The 18303-nt window shown below is 41.5% G+C and overlaps 1 protein-coding gene across 1 annotated transcript in view; it reads right to left on the minus strand.

The window, feature by feature from the left end:
- The window catches only part of LOC129695814 (probable E3 ubiquitin-protein ligase HERC1), a 291266-nt gene that overhangs the window by 27348 nt on the left and 245615 nt on the right, over window positions 1-18303 (minus strand). The window contains 6 exon segments of the mRNA XM_055633161.1: window positions 551-720; window positions 5309-5478; window positions 10514-10652; window positions 14942-15111; window positions 16002-16104; window positions 16946-17068. Coding sequence (XP_055489136.1) covers window positions 551-720; window positions 5309-5478; window positions 10514-10652; window positions 14942-15111; window positions 16002-16104; window positions 16946-17068 — 875 coding nt within the window.

Genomic DNA, 18303 nt, shown 5'->3' on the forward strand with positions numbered 1-18303 from the left:
GTTTCGTCGAGGCGAGGGGTTTAGTCGAGGTGAAAAATCAGATTCATTTCTTGGAAAACAAAATCAGAATTCCGATTTAAATCGGAAGAATATCTGGACTAAAGTTGCTTCTGGGACCCCTCCGGGACCCCTCCGGGATTAGGAGCCCTGAAGTTTAAGCTTCATTAGTTTCATAGTAGATCCGCCCCTGGGTAAGGAATGGATAGGACAAAGGAAATATCCCTGATAGGGTGAGACCCGAATTGCTGTGGTGATAAACTGAGATCAAACATTTGCATTAAAAGACCAATGAGGGTGGTTAGAAGGACTGAACGACGGAAGCTCGGTGCCTCAAATACCAGAGAGTTAAAAGGTTATCCAGACATCATTACCCTTGAGGTCCTGCTTTTTAACCTTCTGCCTAACTCCCTATATTATATCTGCAGAATCTCCTCTTTTTTTGTGTATATATTATTGGTACAAATTTGTACAACAAACTTTGGCTTCTTGTGGAGTAAATTACAAAATATATTCAGTACCAATTTCTAAAGTTGTTCATCAAGCAACCTACCTTGCAGAAATTCTCTTCACTGTGATCTGAGGTCCATAGGTCTTTCCCTGAATCATAGTTCTTCCTATTGATCGCACTAGTGGCAGGATGTTAACTTTTGGAGACAGGAGTCCTCTCAGCCGCCCTTGAGCTATTGCTGAAGCTCCAATATTATACAGGGATGCATTAGTCTGCAGAAAGAGGAACAATAAAACTTGCAAATAACTGCATTTTTATTATTTGGTACTACAATTATAATTTAGTTCAATTAAAAAAATTCCTGCAGGGGGAAACAAAACAGTGTATTTTAATCAGGTTTCATAGGCTAAAAATGTATTCATCAAAAAGAACCATTGCAAGAATAGCAATAGTACCAAGGTGGGCGGCACAGTGGCACACGGTAGAGGTGCAACTTACAGCGCCAATGATCCGTGTTTGACCCTGACCACAGGTACTGGCTGTACGGAGTTTGTATATTCTCTATATGACCGCTTGGGTTTTCTCTGGGTGCTGCAGTTTCCTCCCACATTCTAAAGATATGCTGGTTTGTACATTAATTGGCTACTGTAAATTTCTCCAATGTGTAGGATAGAAGTAATGTATGGGTGATCGTTGGTTGGCATAGACATGGTGGGCCAAAGGGCCTCTTTCCACTGAAACTTAGTTTAAATATTTAAAACTTATTCAAGATAAACAATTTCCTGGGAACTCAAAACGTACATTAGAAAGAACCTTACATACAGCTGTGCTTCCCCAGTTAGTGACTATCCACTGAACAAAGAAATAACAGGTGAATAAGATGGCAAAGATGAGAATGTGTCCATTCAGCTGAAAGTAAATCTAAATATTTGAAGGATCTCTGTGCTAAGGAAGCATCCCTGACCCAAAATGTCCACTCTCTTTCCATTGATGGAAAGGTTAGTTACTCCCAGCATTTTCTGTTTCTGTTTTACATTCTAGCATCTGCAGTTTTATTTGCTTTTGGTGAGTTTATAGTTGTTCTTTCTCCAAGGGAAATTTGTTCAGATAAACTGCAAATATCAGAACAATACCATTCACAATTCTACAAAGATAAACCGTAAATCGTTGGAAAATATGACTTTTTAGTTTAGTTTAGAGATACAGCGCAGAAACAGACCCTTCGGCCCACCGGGTCTGCTCCGACCAGCGATACCCGCACACTAACACTATCCTACACACATTAGGGACAATTTTTACATTTATCAAGCCAATTTACCTACATACCTGTACGTCTTTGGAGTGTGGGAGGAAACCGAAGATCTCGGAAAAAACCCACGTGGTCACATCGAGAACAACAAACTCTGTAGACAGCACCGTAGTGGGGATTGAACCCGGGTCTCCGGTGCTGCAAGCGCTGTACAGCAGCAACTCTACCACTCCGCCATTGCGCCGCCCTTGCTTTTGTTGAAAGCAGTAGTAATGGAAATTTATCTTAGTTTAAACAAGGGGGCAGATTATTATCTCAATGGGGTTAGGTTAGGTAAGGGGGAGGTGCAGCGAGACATGGGCGTCCGTGTACACCAGTCACTGAAAGTTGGCTTACAGGTACAGCAGGCAGTGAAGAAAGTTAATGGAATGTTGGCCTTCATAAAAAGAGGATTTCAGTTTAGGAGTAAAGAGGTTCTTCTGCAGCTGTATAGGTCTCTGGTGAGACCACATTGTGTATTGTGTATAGTTTTGGTCTCCTAATTTGAGGAAGGACATCTTTGTGATTGAGGCAGTGCAGCGTAGGTACACAAGATTGATCCCTGGGATGGCGGGACTGTCATATTAAGAAAGATTGAAAAGACTAGGCTTGTATTCACAGGAGTTTAGAAGGATGAGGGGGAATCTTATAGAAACACATAAAATTATAAAAGGACTGGACAAGCTAGATGCAGGAAAAATGTTCCCAATGTTGGGCAAGTCCAGAACCAGGGTCCACAGTCTTAGAATAAAGGGGAGGCCATTTAAGACTGAGATGAGAAAAAAGTTTTCACCCAGAGAGTTGTGAATTTATGGAATTCCCTGCCACAGAGGGCAGTGGAGGCCAAGTCACTGGATGGATTTAAGAGAGAGTTAGATAGAGCTCTAGGGACTAGTGGAATCGAGGGATATGGGTAGAAGGATGGCACGGGTTATTGATTGGGGGTGATCAGCCATGATCACAATGAATGGCGGTGCTGGCTTGAAGGGCTGAATGCATACCAGTGGCTTAAATGTACATTGCATGTTACCATTCATGAAGCAAGAAAATTTGGCCAACTCAATGGCATTGCCAAAGTGAACACTGCTTTCACATATAGTCTTGTTCTCGATTCCAACTCAACATACATAACATTAATCTCTTATGCCTACTATGTTCTCAGTCACAATTCGACTTGCAAATTAAATTTTCGGGAGTCCTGCACAAGCACTGCCGTTCCTTTGCAACTCCGATTTCTGGATTCTCCCTCCATTTAGACAATAATAATCTACGCCTTTATTCTTATTACCAAAATGCATGAATCCGCACTTCGCTATACTGAATTTCATCTGCCACGTCTCTGCCCATTCTCTTAACCTGTCTGCAGCGTCCTTGCTTCCTCTACACTGCCTGCCCCTCGACCTATCATCTGCAAACTTGGCCACAAAGCCTTCAATCCCCTTATCCAAATCATTTAAACAACGTGAAGAGAAGCGGTCCCAGCACCGACCCTTGTGGAACTCCACTAGTCATTGGCAGCCAACCTGAAAAAGCGCCTTTTCTTGCAACTTTATGTCTTCGTCCATCCAGCCAACCCACTATTCATGCTAGTATCTTCCCTTCAATACCATGGGCTCTCACCTAGCAGCCTGACGTGAGGCACCTTATCGAAGGCCGTCTGAAAATCTAGGTAAACAACATCTACTGCCTCCCCTCTGACTGTCCTGCTATTTAGATTCCTCAAAGAACTCCAACAGATTCGTCAGGCAAGGTCTTCCCTTCACAAAACTACGCTGGCCTATTTTATTGTGAACTTCCAAATACTGTGTAATTGATTAAAATTGTACCAACCACAAAAGTCAGGTTAACCGGCCTATAGTTTCCGCTCTTGCATTTGGGCATATTCACTATAAAACAAAAAATCTACACTCTTGTTTAGTTTGAATAGTAGAGCACTTTGATTAGCAAGGGTGTCAGGGCTTACAGGGTGAAAGCAGGTGAATGGGGTTGAGAAGGAAAGATAGATCAGCCATGAGTGACTGGCAGAGTAGACTTGATGGCCCGAATGGCCTTATTCTGCTTATATAGAACTTATGACCAGTTATTTAGAACGGATTTTTCAAATATGCTCTGAGCTACGGCTGGATATAAGAAAACATCTTTCTTATAGAACTTCTGAAACATTATCTCTGTTTCTCTCCAAGATGCCTGCTCACCTATCGAGTATTTCCTCCATTTTCTGTTTTAATTTCAAATTTTGAGTAACTGAAGTTGTTGAGCTTTTTGATGTGAAAACGCATTTCTTTTTCTCGGATTTGTGACCAGGTTCAACGTAATTAATGTAGTCATATATTTTGACAAAGTAAGTTAGCATTAACATTCTATGGAGTTATGAGCATCATTGGATATTTCTTACATGGACTTTCTGAAGTTATTTGATAAAGTATGGAATTTGAAGAAGCTTTGTGGTAGTATCATGGGGCCATAATTATCAATTGTGGCCTCTGTGTGGTGGGGAAGCTGGAATCAGTGATCAGAGGATCACTGCCAACATTTTACTTCAAACATAGGAGGGGGGGGGGCTCAGCATTGGAGCCTCCAGTTTTCTCAATTTCCAGATCTGCCAAGCAGGAAGTACAGCAAGTTGCTTGGAAAACACTAGGAAGTAATCTGGGGACATAAAATGGGTGGGAGTGCAATGATTTAGCACTTACAATTCAATATAAGACTTTGGAGTCATTGGTGGACTTTAAGAGGCGATGAACACACCTGTCCCCCATCTCCATCAATGGTGTGGATGTGCAGTTTACCAAGGAGTATAAATACCTTGGAGTTTACCTGGACAGGTCCTGGAACGTTGAGGCTCTGTACAAGAAGGGACAGAGCTGGCTGCACATTTAGAGAAGGCTCCGCTCCTTCAATGTCTGCAGTGAGATGTTACAGATGTTCTAGCAATCAGTGATAGCCAGTGCCATCATCTTCGCTGTTGTGTGCTGGGACAGCAGGGTGAAGGCCGCGGACGCCAACAGGATTAACATGCTCATCAGGAAGGCTGGATCCGTCCTGGGGTGGAGTTGGATTAATGGGAGGTGGTCTTGTAGGGGAGGATGCTCCTCAAACTGCGGAGCATCTTGGATAATACAGCTCACCCCCTCCATAACACGCTGGTCAACCTGAGGATCTCCTTCAGCAACAGATTGCTTCCACCAAGATGCAATACAGAGCACCATAGTAAATCATTTTTCCCTGTGGATATCAAACTGTAAAAGTCCTCCCTCTTTGGTCAAGAGGTAGACTGACTCCCCCCCCCCCCCCCCCCCCCCCCCCCCCAATCTTTGCACATCCTCAATCCTTTTTAGTAATCACTTTAATTCCATGTTCCATGTAATAATGACTATTGGCAGATCAATTTCCCTCCTGCGATAAATAAAGTTCTATCGTATAATATTGTATCGAAATATGGGGAAAGGGGGATGTCCAACACTATTCTTTAAATTCTGAGCTCATCAGCAATTACACCAATTAATGAATTCTAAAAAATAATAAACAACTGATTAACAACCATTATTCCGAACACAATAAAACAGTAATACCTGATTATTAGAGTTGAGATTTAATAGTCGCCAAGACTTGTGCATCAGATCAGAGAAGTGAAACAGAACCCGCAGTCTATTTGTGAGGGTTTCTGGGCTACAGTCTTTAAGCACGCCATACTGAGGGGGTATCATAGGTGGTATACCAAGTTGAACAGGAAGCGTGGTACCTATAATTTTAAAAATAGTATGTTATTTCTCTAAATTCATCCGAGGTTAATTCAGCTATACATCTATACATCTTGCAGAGAAAAATCATCGCAGAGTTTGAAATGTAAGGTCACCCATTTAACAAGAGTTTGGTTTATTTTAGGTTTTAAAATAAATAAATGTATTACATTTTTTGCATGTGTTCGTTACATCATGCTTCAAAACTACGCTGTCATTAATACATGCAAAAGTGGACAGGTAGGATTAGTGTAGATGGGCCATCTTGGCCGGCATGGGCAAGTTGGGCCTAAAGGCCTGTTTGCGTGCTGTTTGACTATGACTCTAATATCCCCTAGTCTAGGCAACATTCTGCTATACTCTCCAAATCCTCCCCATCCTTCTGGGTAATGGAGCGATCAGAACTGTGCAAAATCCTCCAAATGCAGTCTTACCAACATCCTATAAAACTACATAATTTCCTGACATATTCAATAACCAAAACATTGAGGGCAAGCATACCATGCCTTCTTCACCACTTTATCTACTTGTGTTGCCTCTATCAGGGAGCAATGGACTTGGACCTCAGGATCCCTCTGTACATGAATGCTGTTAAGGGTTGTCATTAACTGTATACCTTCCCCTTATTCGACCTTCCAAAGTGCAACTTGATCGGATTAAAGTCCATTGCTCACACAACTGTAGCCACAATAATAATACGTATTCCAAAAAGGCTTGTAGCGGCAGATTTTTACATCATTCAAGAGATTACTCCCTCTAGCTGTTAAATGGACTACATGGTTAAGGAGAATGTTTTTGTACGCATGCAAGCTCTCCGTCGGGGACCTTCAGAGTCTCTTCACAGATAAATCTTCAAAACAGTCCTATTATTAATAAATTCTTTATTGTTGATGAAAAACAATAAGGTACATTCAAAGTGTTCAAGAAGGAACTGCAGATGCTGGAAAACCGAAGGTACACAAAAATGCTGGAGAAACTCAGCGGGTGCAGCAGCATCTATGGAGCGAAGGAAATAGGCAACGTTTCGGGCTGAAACCCTTCTTCAGACGGTACATTCACAAGGTACATTCAAACATCTTCCGACTCATTAACTATAATCTTCATTGAACTCCAGCTTATTGCATTAAGCGTTAGAAAACTCCCTGTGTCTGTTATACTTTGCATGGTCAAAGTGTATACCTTCCCCATGCTGGTCCAAAACTAAACTAAAAACTAAGCTTCTGCGCAAGAAACTTAGCTCCAAACACGCCCTACAATACGTCATAAATCCACCCACAATATAACGGGCAGTCTAAAATTTAAAGACACATGCCATAATTAATGACACACAAAACAAGCCAAATGGCCACTACAAGGCTTGCTTAACCTCAGTGCCATTCATTTAAAAGAAAATGCTTTAATGCTCTCAGGATATAGATCTCTGGTATTGGAACATATTTAATGTTATCTCTAATTGTCATGAGTGTTTTATTGTTATGTGTCCCAGATAGAACAATGAAATTCTTACTTGCTGCAGCACAACAGAATATGTAAACATAGTACACTGTAAACAATATGATAAACGAGAGAAAAAAGTTCAGTGTGTATACATATATACCCACAAGTACACACACACACATATATATATAATATATATATCTATATACTTTTAAAACTCAGTGTGTGTGTGGGTGTACGGCGTTTTGCATTTGATTCGTTACTCCGCGCAAACCAGACGCAAAAACGCTGACATTTTTACCATTTCGCTAGCGATTTTACTTTTACATTCGCACATCCACTCCTTGGTCAATTATTTTCCCAGATTTTGAGTAAAATTGATCACAAAACTCAAACAACACTCAATTTTTAAGATCTAAACGGCTCTTACCAGCTACTGGTATCACAATGCCCACATGCCTCCAGTATGCCTCCAAGTATGCTCGTGCCATGCCTCCCGCTGCTGGACACGATTGCGCGCCCGCCTGCCCGCTCACTCCAACCCCCCCACTTCACCTCTCTCCCCATCCTCTCCTTCCTCTCCCCCCCTTGCCCTCTCCCCCCAGACAGCAGAACACCGGCTGTTGCCAGAACCGCTACAATAGGCGCAATGGTCCTTCCTATAGTGAACCCTGCTGCTGCTCAGACTTTGATGGGACCGCTTTACAGACTTAACCGTCACAATGCCCACATGCCGACCAATCCAGGCCCACCTGCCTCCAGTATGCATTAAGCACGCTTGCGCCACGCCTCCCGCTGCTGGACTCCAGACCGCCCGCCTGCCCACTCACTCCAACCCCCCCCCCTCACTTCACCCCACTCCCCCATCCTCTCCCACCCTTCACCCCCACTCGCCCTCTCCCCCCAGACAGAGCAGAACGCCAGCTGTTGCCAGAACCGCTACAATAGGCGCAATGGTCCTTCCTATAGTGAACCCTGCGTTGCTGCTCACAGTCTCTGATGGGGCCGCTTCCACAGACTTAACCGTGAGCGGCCCCCGCGTTTAACCAGGACTCTGGGAACTCGGCATCTGATGGGGACGAGGAGGCTTCCAGAGGGAAGGCAGGGACAACGTAGAATTCAGCAGCAGATTGGCTCCGTTAATGGATTCATTCCACAGTGAGTTCAGTTCGGTAACAACCCCCCCTCTCCTCACCCTGTTTCTCTCATGTCGGTCCTAAAAAACCTCCCCCTTATACTTAAATTGTGACCCCTTGTTCTGGACTTCCTCAACATCGGGAACAATCTTCCTGCATCGAGCCTTTTTTGATGCAGTGACTCCGATAAATCCCTTCGACGGTGGGGAGGTCAGAATCGGTGATGGACTGCACAGTGTTCACAACTTTTGCAGGCTTTTCGCTCCTGGGTGTTCAAGTTGACGAACCAGTCCACGATGCAACCAGTCAATATGCTCTCTACTGTACACCTGTAGAAGTTCAAGAGAATCCTCTTTGACATATCAAATCTCCGTAGTCTTCTCAGGAAGTAGAGGCGCTGATGTGCTTTATTTATAATTGTATCAGTGTGCTGGGTCCAGGAAAGATCTTCGGAAATACGCACGCCCAGGAATTTGAAGTTTTTGACCCTCTCCACCATCGACCTATTGATATAAACAGGATTCTGGGTCCTCATCCTTCCTCTTCCAAAGTCCACAATCAGTTCATTGGTTTTATTGATATTGAGAGCCAGGTTGTTGTGCTGGCACCATTTGGTCAATCGGTCGATCTCACTTCTGTACTCTGATTCATCACCATCTGTAAATTTGTCCAACAACGGTCGTGTCGTCTGCGAATTTGAAGATGCAGATCGCACTGTGTCTGGCTACACAGTCATGGGTATAGAGTGAGTAGAGCAGGGGCTGAGCACACAGCCTTGAGGTGCTCTTGTACTGATTGTTAATGAGGAAGAAGTATTTTTGCCTATTCGAACAGACTATGGTCTGTGGATGAGGATGTAGAGGATCCAATTGCAGAGGGATATATTTTTTTTAAAATTTCAAAATAGACTTTATTCAATTGATAAATATATACATTCCTGAACCATTCAAACAAACAAAATTCATCCGACATTTTCGGAGACTATACAAGTTTTTCCAGTACAATTTTTTTTACATTTGTCAAATTTCACCAAACAGTCCCCCACCCGTGCCACTCTGTGGCCCCTGTCCAAGTAATAAATATATACAATGTTTACACAGTGCGAAAATTCCATCTGACATTTTCATTTCCACAAAAAATGTCCCCCACCCGTGCCACTCATGTGGCCCCCTGGCGTGGGATACCTTCCCTTAATTTAATTTGAGGGGCGTCTCCACCATACCGTGCCCCAATTGCAGAGGGATATGCAGAGACCCAGTTCCTTGAGCTTGGTAATCAGCTTTTTTTTGTATCAACATTTTTTTAAATTTAACCGCGCTCTTATCTGGTTGAAGCGGACGGAGCCATCTACAGACGCAACAGTTGCAGGCCACCCATTAGATACGGTGATTTTGTGTAATTTTACAAACTTCCCCAAATGTGTTATTAATGTTCCACCAATATTGCTTAGTCACCGATGCTTCTTTTGTTTCTACAAGGAAAGATGTAGATTGGCTATTTCATACTAGCCAATTATAGTGCTTGTTAGTAATGACTCCGCCTATTATGCGCTTTATATTCTTAGAAGGGATGATGGTATTGAACGCCGAGCTGTAGTCTATAAACAACAGCCTGACGCAAGTGATTTTATTGACCAAGTGGTCCAGTGCGGAGTGGTGAGCTTGGGTTTGGGTTTGAACTAGATATTCTTTGTAAAAAAGATGGTGCATCTGCTCAGGTTAAGCACTCAAACTAATTTAATATTAAAAGTAATATATAAGAATGGAAGACCCAAGTAAATACACAAAGCCAATATTCTTTAAACCTTTGCTGTCACCCCTTAGGTACCCTACACCTCAATACCATCCCAAGCCACAGGTTTTCTTAAATTCCATTTTCAAATTATTTCAGATAAGTCCATGATCTGATGAACTAATAACATTGCAGGTATCAGTTGCTACAACATAGATAGGAATAGGGTTTTTCAGCCCTTCAAGCTTGCCCTGCCTTTCAGTACGATCATGGCTGATCATCCAAATTCAATACCCTGTTCTTGATGGACCATACAAAATATCCAATTTCTACTTGAATATGTATGCCATCAACTGGTCTCCGTAGTAGAGAATTCCTACAGCTTACAATTCTCTGGGAAAAGACCTACTTTGTTTTCCTTGGGCCAGGGACCCTGATCTCGGACCCACCCTCTTCACCTACTCCATCACGAGGAACATCTTTCCAACACCTAACCACCTAAATCCCGATGGAGGTTTGTAGATTTCATGTGATTTCCACTCATACTTCTCAACACCTGTGAAAATAAGCACAATTGACCAATCTCACTTCATACATCAGACCTGCCATCCCAGGAAGCAGTCAGGTTGCACTCCTTCAGTGACCAGAATATCCTTCCTCAGATACCCAACCACTATACATCGATATAGGTTCATTAGTACTTTTTGCAGCATAACGCCAACGTAATTGTTACCTGGAGCTCTTGTGGTAGGAGGAGGGGTAGTCCACGCTGCACTGTGACACCGGCCAGCTGAAATCTGACGAATATTCTTCCCTTGAAGTGCAGTAATTAATGTTGGCTCTTTAACTTGATTGGCATGACTTAGTCCAAGCTATTGAAATAAAAAAAAAAACATCACTATCTTACAAGATGGCTATACGATATAGAGATGACCAGATGGATAGAGGAGTTTTGACCAAAAAAAACATATTATAGAAATGAAAAGCAGGCTAAACAGAACCAACACATTTAAATAACACCAGATTAGTAAAGCAGAGATTGGTAGAGAAATAATCCGTTAAATTATTGTATTGTCTGCATTCTCCACTTAAAAAAACTGCTTTCTCTTTTAGGATATAGTGTTGAGTAATGAACTGGATTTGATATGGGAACTTGAGGTAAAGGAGCCATTAGGAGGTAGTGACCATAATATGATAAATTTTAATCTACAATTTGAGAGGGAGAAGAGAAAATCGGAAGTGTCAGTATTAGTTGAACAAAGGGGACTATGGAGCCATAAGGGAGGAACTGGCCAAAGTTGACTGGAAAGATACCCTAGCAGGGATGACAGTGGAACAACAATGGCAGGTATTTCTGGGAATAATACAGAAGGTGCAGGATCAGTTCATTCCAAAGAGGAAGAAAGATTCCAAGGGGAGTAAGGGGCAACTGTGGCTGACAAGGGAAGTTAAGGCGAGTATAAAAATAAAAGAGAAGTATAACAAAGATCACCAGGAATTCAGTGGATTGGGAAACTTTTAAAGATCAACAGAAGATAACTAAAAAGGCAATACGGGGAGAAGAGGTGAGGTACGAAGGTAAGCTAGCCAAAGCTTCTTTAGGTATGTGAAGAGAAAAAAAATAGTTAAGACCAAAGTTGGACCCTTGAAGACAGAATCAGGTGAATTTATTATTGGGAACAAGGAAATGGCAGATGAGTTGAACAGGTAATTTGGATCTGTCTTCAGTCAGGAAGACACAAACAATCTCTCATATGTACTAGTGTCCAGAGGACCTAGGGTGACGGAGGAACTGAAGGAAATCCACATTAAGCAGGAAATGGTGTTGGGTAGACTGATGTTTTCCAATGTTCTATAGATTCAGGGTCAGTTCCTGTGGATTGGAGGGTAGCTAATGTTATCCCACTTTTTAAGAAAGGATGGAGAGAGAAAACAGGGAATTATAGACCAGTTAGCCTGACATTGGTGGTGGGGAAGATGCTGGGAGTCAATCATAAAATATGAAATAGCGGCACATTTGGATAGCAGTAACAGGATTGGTCTGAGGCAACATGGATTTACGAAGGGGAAATCATGCTTGACTAATATTCTGGAATTGTTTGATGATGTAACTAGGAACATGGACAAGGGAGAGCCAGCGGATGTAGTGTACCTGGACCTTCAGAAAGCATTTGATAAGATCCCACATAGGAGATTAGTGCGCAAAATTAGGGAGCATGGTATTGGGAGTAGAGTGCTGACATGGATAGAAAAGGAGAATTTCTACAATTTTCATTTTCATTAATTATATCTCTGGCGGTGTGCTCATATCTTGGAGTTGGATGTACACTCACTATCTTGGGATTCAATGGTGCAAACAAACAATCTCTCAGATGTACTAGTGTCCAGAGGACCTAGGGTGATGGAGGAACTGAAGGAAATTCACATTAGGCAGGATATGGTGTTGGGTAGACTGTTGGGACTGAAGGCTGATAAATCCCCAGGGCCCGATGGTCTGCATCCCAAGGTACTTAAGGAAGTGGCTCTAGAAAACGTGGATGCATTGATCGTGATCAATCGTGAAGAATCGTGGATCATTTTCCAAAGTTCTATAGATTCAGGATCAGTTCCTGTGGATTGGAGGGTAGCTAATGTTATCCCACTTTTTAAGAAAGGCGGGAGAGAGAGCAGGAAATTATAGACCAGTTAGCATGACATTGGTGGTAGATGCTGGAGTCAATAATAAAAGATGAAATAGTGGCACATTTGGATAGCTGTAACAGGATCGGTCCAAGTCAGCATGGATTTACGAAGGGGAAATCATGCTTGTAGTGTACCTGGACTTTCAGAAAGCCTTTGATAGGATCTCACATAGGAGATTGGTGGGCAAAATTAGAGCATATGGTATTAGGGGTAGGGTACTGACATGGATAGAAAATTGGTTGGCAGACAGGAAACAAGTGATTTGATTGGCAGAGGAAACAAGGAAATAACGGGTCCATTTCAGAATGGCCTTGCAGGCAGTGACTAGTGGGGTACCGTAAGGCTCAGTGCTGGGACCGCAGCTATTTACAATATATATTAATGATTTAGATGAAGGGATTAAAAGTAACATTAGCAAATTTGCAGATGACACAGAGCTGGGTGGCAGTGTGAACTGTGAGGAGGAGGCTACGAGGATGCAGGGTGACTTGGACAGGTTGGGTGAGTGGGTAGATGCAGTTTAATGTGGATAAATGTGAGGTTGTCCACTTTGGTGGCAGAAACAGGAAGACAGATTATTATCTGAATGGTGTCAAGTTGGGATAAGGGGAAGTACAACGAGATCTGGGGGTCCTTGTTCATCAGTCACTGAAAGCAAGCATGCAGGTTCAGCAGGCAGTGAATAAAGCTGATGGCATGTTGGCCTTCATTTCAAGAGTTGAGTATAGGAGCAAGGAGGTCTTTCTGCAGTTGTACAAAGCCCTGGTGAGACCACACCTGGAGTATTGTGTGCAGTTTTGGTCTTCAAATTTGAGGATGGACATTCTTGCCATTGAGGGAGTGCAGCGTAGGTTCACAAGGTTGATACCGGGATGGTGGGACTGTCATATGTTGACAGAATGGAGCAGCTGGGTTTGTATACAGTGGAATTTAGAAGGATGAGAGGACATCTTATTGAAACATATTATTAAGGGTTTGGACACGCTAGAGGCAGGAAATAATAGACAATAGGTGCAGGAGTAGGCCATTTGGCCCTTCGAGCCAGCACCGCCATTCACTGTGATCATGGCTGATCATCCCCAATCAGTATTATGTAATGCGTCTGTTTGTATGTATATCTATGCTATATGTTTAATGTTTGATGAAATGTTGGAACCTGTACCGAGCTGTAGTGATAACAAATTCCACCAGCCTGGCTGTGTGGTCATTAAAATACAATACAATACAATACATCGGGAACATGTTTCCTGCCTCTAGTGTGTCTAAGCCCTTAACAATCTTATACGTTTCAATGAGATGCCCTCTCATCCTTCTAAACTCCAGAGTGTATAAGCCCAGCTGCTCCATTCTCTCAGCATATGACAGTCCCGCCATCCTAGGAATTAACCTTGTAAACCTACGCTGCACTCCCTCAATAGCAAGAATGTCCTTCCTAAAATTAGGGGACCAAAACTGCACACAATACTCCAGGTGTGGTCTCACTAGGGCTCTGTACAACTGCAGAAGGACCTCTTTGCTCCTATATTCGATTCCTCTTGTTATAAACGTGTTCCCAATGTTGGGGAAGTCTGCAGTTTAAGAATAAGGGGTAGGCCATTTAGAACAGAGATGAGGAAAAACTTTTTCACCCAGAGAGTTGTGAATCTGTGGAATTCTCTGCATCAGAAGGCAGTGCAGGCCAATTCTGGATGCTTTCAAGAAAGAGTTAGATAAAGATAGCGGAGTCAAGGGATGTGGTGAGAAGGCAGGAACAGGGTATAGATTGTGGATGATCAGCCATGATCATACTGAATGACGATGCTGGCTCCAAGGGCCGAATGGCCTACTGCACCTATTGTCTATTGATATGTAATGAACAAACAGAAGTGGAAGGGAATCAAATCTTTTACTGGAAAATATAAAGCAATAAGTTAGAGGAAGATACAAGGAACTGCAGATGCTGGTGTCCAAAATCGACACAAGTTGCTGAAGTAGTTCAGCGGGTCGGGCATCTCTGGAGGCTAAGGATAGGTGATGTTTTGGGTCAGGACCCTTCTTCAGAAGTCATGTTAGATAGGTCAGTAAAGATAATTATGCCTATTTTGTTATTGTGACTCAAGAGTAAGGTACAGGAATCCTGACTGAACATTCATTGCTCTAATGAAGAGGACTCAATCTATCGTGGTGATCTAACTGTTGTGCATTGATATCAGATAACTAAGCACAACAAAAACAATTATTTAAATAAAATTTCTGGCTGGGATTGCTCACTCATGAACCATGACAAATGGCTTAATGCACAGGTCAGCCGACAAATGAGTTTAACAACTTTTCAGTCTTAAATGTAAACTTCTATGGATATTCTATTTTTTGTCAAAATCATTTTGATGAAACTGGTTATCATTTCCAATGAATTGAAATGCAACTTTGTAATGGACTGTCAGGTTCAATATGATTCTGAAGAAATTATTTCTCAAAAATTGAAAGCAGATGTATTTACCTGGCCTTCAGAATTACATCCCCAGGCAAATACATCTCCTGTGGAGCACAGAGCAAGTGTATGCTCTGATCCTACTGCAATATCTTCCACGAACATTGATTCCAACGCAGGCACCTGCTGTGGGCGGTTGTGATTACGCAGCAAGGAATCTGGCAGGCCAATAAGACGCTCTAAAAAATTATAATAAACAAAGTATTCTGAGAAGACATCCCAGTCCTCAACATTTAAATTACAGCTGATCACTGCCTTATTTTGATTGCTTGGAGATTCTTTGTATTAGACTTAATCTTGTTGCCCTCCAATGCGCTATGCTTTGAATTTTTTCCCCCCCAAGAGTCAAGAGAGTGTTTTATTGTCAAATATCCCAAAACGAAACAATAAAATTCTTACTTGCAGCAGCACAACAGATATGTAAACGTAGTACTCTGTAACAACCATAATAAACAAAAAAAAAAACGTGTCTCAATAAGAAATTAAGTTCTGTCAAGAATTGTTTATGCTGTGTTGAAAGTACTGTCTTCACAGACAAGTACAAATAGATGTATACAACACAAGTACCAAGAGAGCTCTCTGAATAAATACTAATAGATGCTTATTCGGAGAGCTCCTTTGGCCTTGGAATATTTTTTGGTGGTAATTCAATAATCTATGAATGAGCTCCTCCTTTGATAACTCAAATAAACAATTGGGAGACTTTCTGAGGTCTCTAATCATTATGGATAACAATCAATTAAAAAATACAAAGGCCTCCTTTCTGCTCATGCATTGTTCTGCCGTGTAATGGCCACGGTAGATTCATCGAGAACGCTACGATTCTAGATGCAGGCACAGAAGTCAAATGCAAGCCACAGGCCAGGATCTGCCCACTGGTATCAATGTAACACATAGTCTGATGCTTTCATGGTGGTCTTGACACCTGACATTGAACCAAGCAGCCTCAGAATATAACGACTGCTCTAAGCATCTTTAAATGTCTCTGCTAATTTATAAATTTAATGTTATATCGTAATTATTCCTTGCAATAATATTATGGTAAAGATAGGAAGAGATAGAAATGTACCTTGTCCAAAAGTGAATACACGACCATCCTTTGTTAGTGCAACAGAAAACTGGGTTCCACAAGCTACTTTCTTCACTCCTTTATTGCAAAGGGCCTCAATTCTCTACTCGGTTAAAAAAAAAATCAAAGCTGTTGTCAGAGATTATCTATCAATATATCAGAAATTGATTTACACTTCAATTTAAAAAAAAGGTTTTGGATGCTCAGATATTTGTTTTTTTGACTGCAAAGTCAGCCTGACACGAAATCTCAAAATAGGCAAAAAGAGAGAGAGAATCTGAACAATTTTATTCAACATGATATACATATGATGATGCTAATGGTTACATACAAGCCAATTTGAGTTTTTAAAGTGCTCTATAAATAAAATTATTATTATCATTCAAACCACCCATGAGCAGTTTCCAAAGCTTTACTTTCATTTCTTTGTGTTACCCATTTCAGTTAAAAAAAAAATCATATATTTTCTAGTGGGTCCTGAAGAAACTGCTACTGTCAGCCGCAGCACCAGATTCTTTGGACCCACTGTAAAACATATTATTTTTTAACAACTGAAATGGGAAACTCAAAGAAATGAAAGTAAAGCTTTAGTTCTAATTGGTTGCATCATATTTTCTTGCTCCATTCCTTTTTAAAGCCATGCTAATTCATTATTCTCTGCAATACCTATCAGAGCTCAATTAACAAATCTAGCAGCAAAAATTATTGTTCATAGCCCTGTATCCAATATAGCCAAGCTGTCACCAAAACCATGTTGAAAAGTATTTTCCCAAAACACCATCTGGTAAACTATTACTTTTGGGCATTACTTACTCCAGTAACTGTGTCAAATATTTAATTGTAAAGGAATGAGGTGGCATTGGCCTTACAAAACTTCAATAACAATTGGGCTCTTCAAATGTGCTTTCTGTAGAGGGCTCTTTGTGTCTATGTTTTGTTCTCACCTGGGGACAGCATTTAACAGTACAGGCTCCTAAGCCTAGTTTTCCATAGTCTCCATCACCGAAGGACCACACTGTCATTCCGTCTGATGAAACCACAAGAGTGTGATTCAACCCACAGGCCACCTGCAGAAAAGAAAGAAACCCTACCTTTGCTTTATAACAATATATTTATGGAAATAGTTTGCAAATATATAAATAATGCAATCAACAATTAAAGCTCTGTTTTTCTGAACAGTAACCGCAAATGCATTTTTCTATGAATATTGAATAATGGCAATTATTATAAAAATAATCTTAAACTTTCTGCAAACTCATGAAGTAAATGACATGCCATTCATGTCTTCTACCCTGCTTCACTATTTATCTGCTTCTGCAAGAATATGGGCAGATCCTTCATCTTAAATTTGGCGTTTCTATTCTATCTCAGTGACAGTTTTGGAAGTGAAGCATGCTGACTGCCAAGGTAGTCAAATTTGAACAAACAAATTAGGAGGAGAAGTAGGCCTCTCAGCCACTTTGCCATTCAATAAGATCATGGCAGATCTTCTACCTCCATATCATTTTCCTGCCCTATCACCACATACTTCAATTCCATTAATATCCAGAAATGTATCTTGAATAAACACAACGGCTACTTCTGCTTTTAAAATCATTCCGATTTTCAGACTTTGCTAGCAATGTCATTTGGGGATGGAGCTCCGAAGACTCAGGACCCACGGACCAAACCTTATGAGACATCCTGCCCATGCCTAGCATCAGTCCAGTAAATCTTCTCTGAGAAAAAAGTTGCGAGTAATGCATGAAGAGGCCCTGCCTTCTGCCCGGCTGCATCAATCAGCCGGCAGTATTCCCAAATAGAATGCACCTGGTAGGCTTCCAGGGCAAGAGGAAGATCCCTTTGATAACATAGTGTGGAAGAAAATATTAAAATCCTTTCTTACTTAATTTGATCGTAATTAAACAAGGAAACAAAAGGGTGTGCGGATGTGGCAATTGGCATCTCTCGTTGACCAGGTGCAGAAGAGGATTGTGAGAATGGGCAAAATAAGCTTTAGACGCATTACCTCTTGTCTGTGAATGGTGAATGTAAACATAACAAAGATAGGACAGAGATAAGGAAGCTTGTTTTCCTCTGTAGGAAGTTACAGAAGACAACCCCGTACCCACCGCTAGTAGCATAAAAATACGGCAGTAAATGGGGGGGGTTTATGATTGGCTCGGATTAGGGATTGTGGCGCTAGCCGCCTAAAAGATGAGATAGAAGAATGTCAAGATGCCCTTGTATTATGTTTAACTTGTATCTGTTGATGAGTAAGATTGGCATAAACAAAAGGTATGCTATGACTAATGAAATGATT

Source organism: Leucoraja erinacea, chromosome 1, assembly GCF_028641065.1.
Source record: "Leucoraja erinacea ecotype New England chromosome 1, Leri_hhj_1, whole genome shotgun sequence".
Taxonomy (NCBI): domain Eukaryota; kingdom Metazoa; phylum Chordata; class Chondrichthyes; order Rajiformes; family Rajidae; genus Leucoraja; species Leucoraja erinaceus.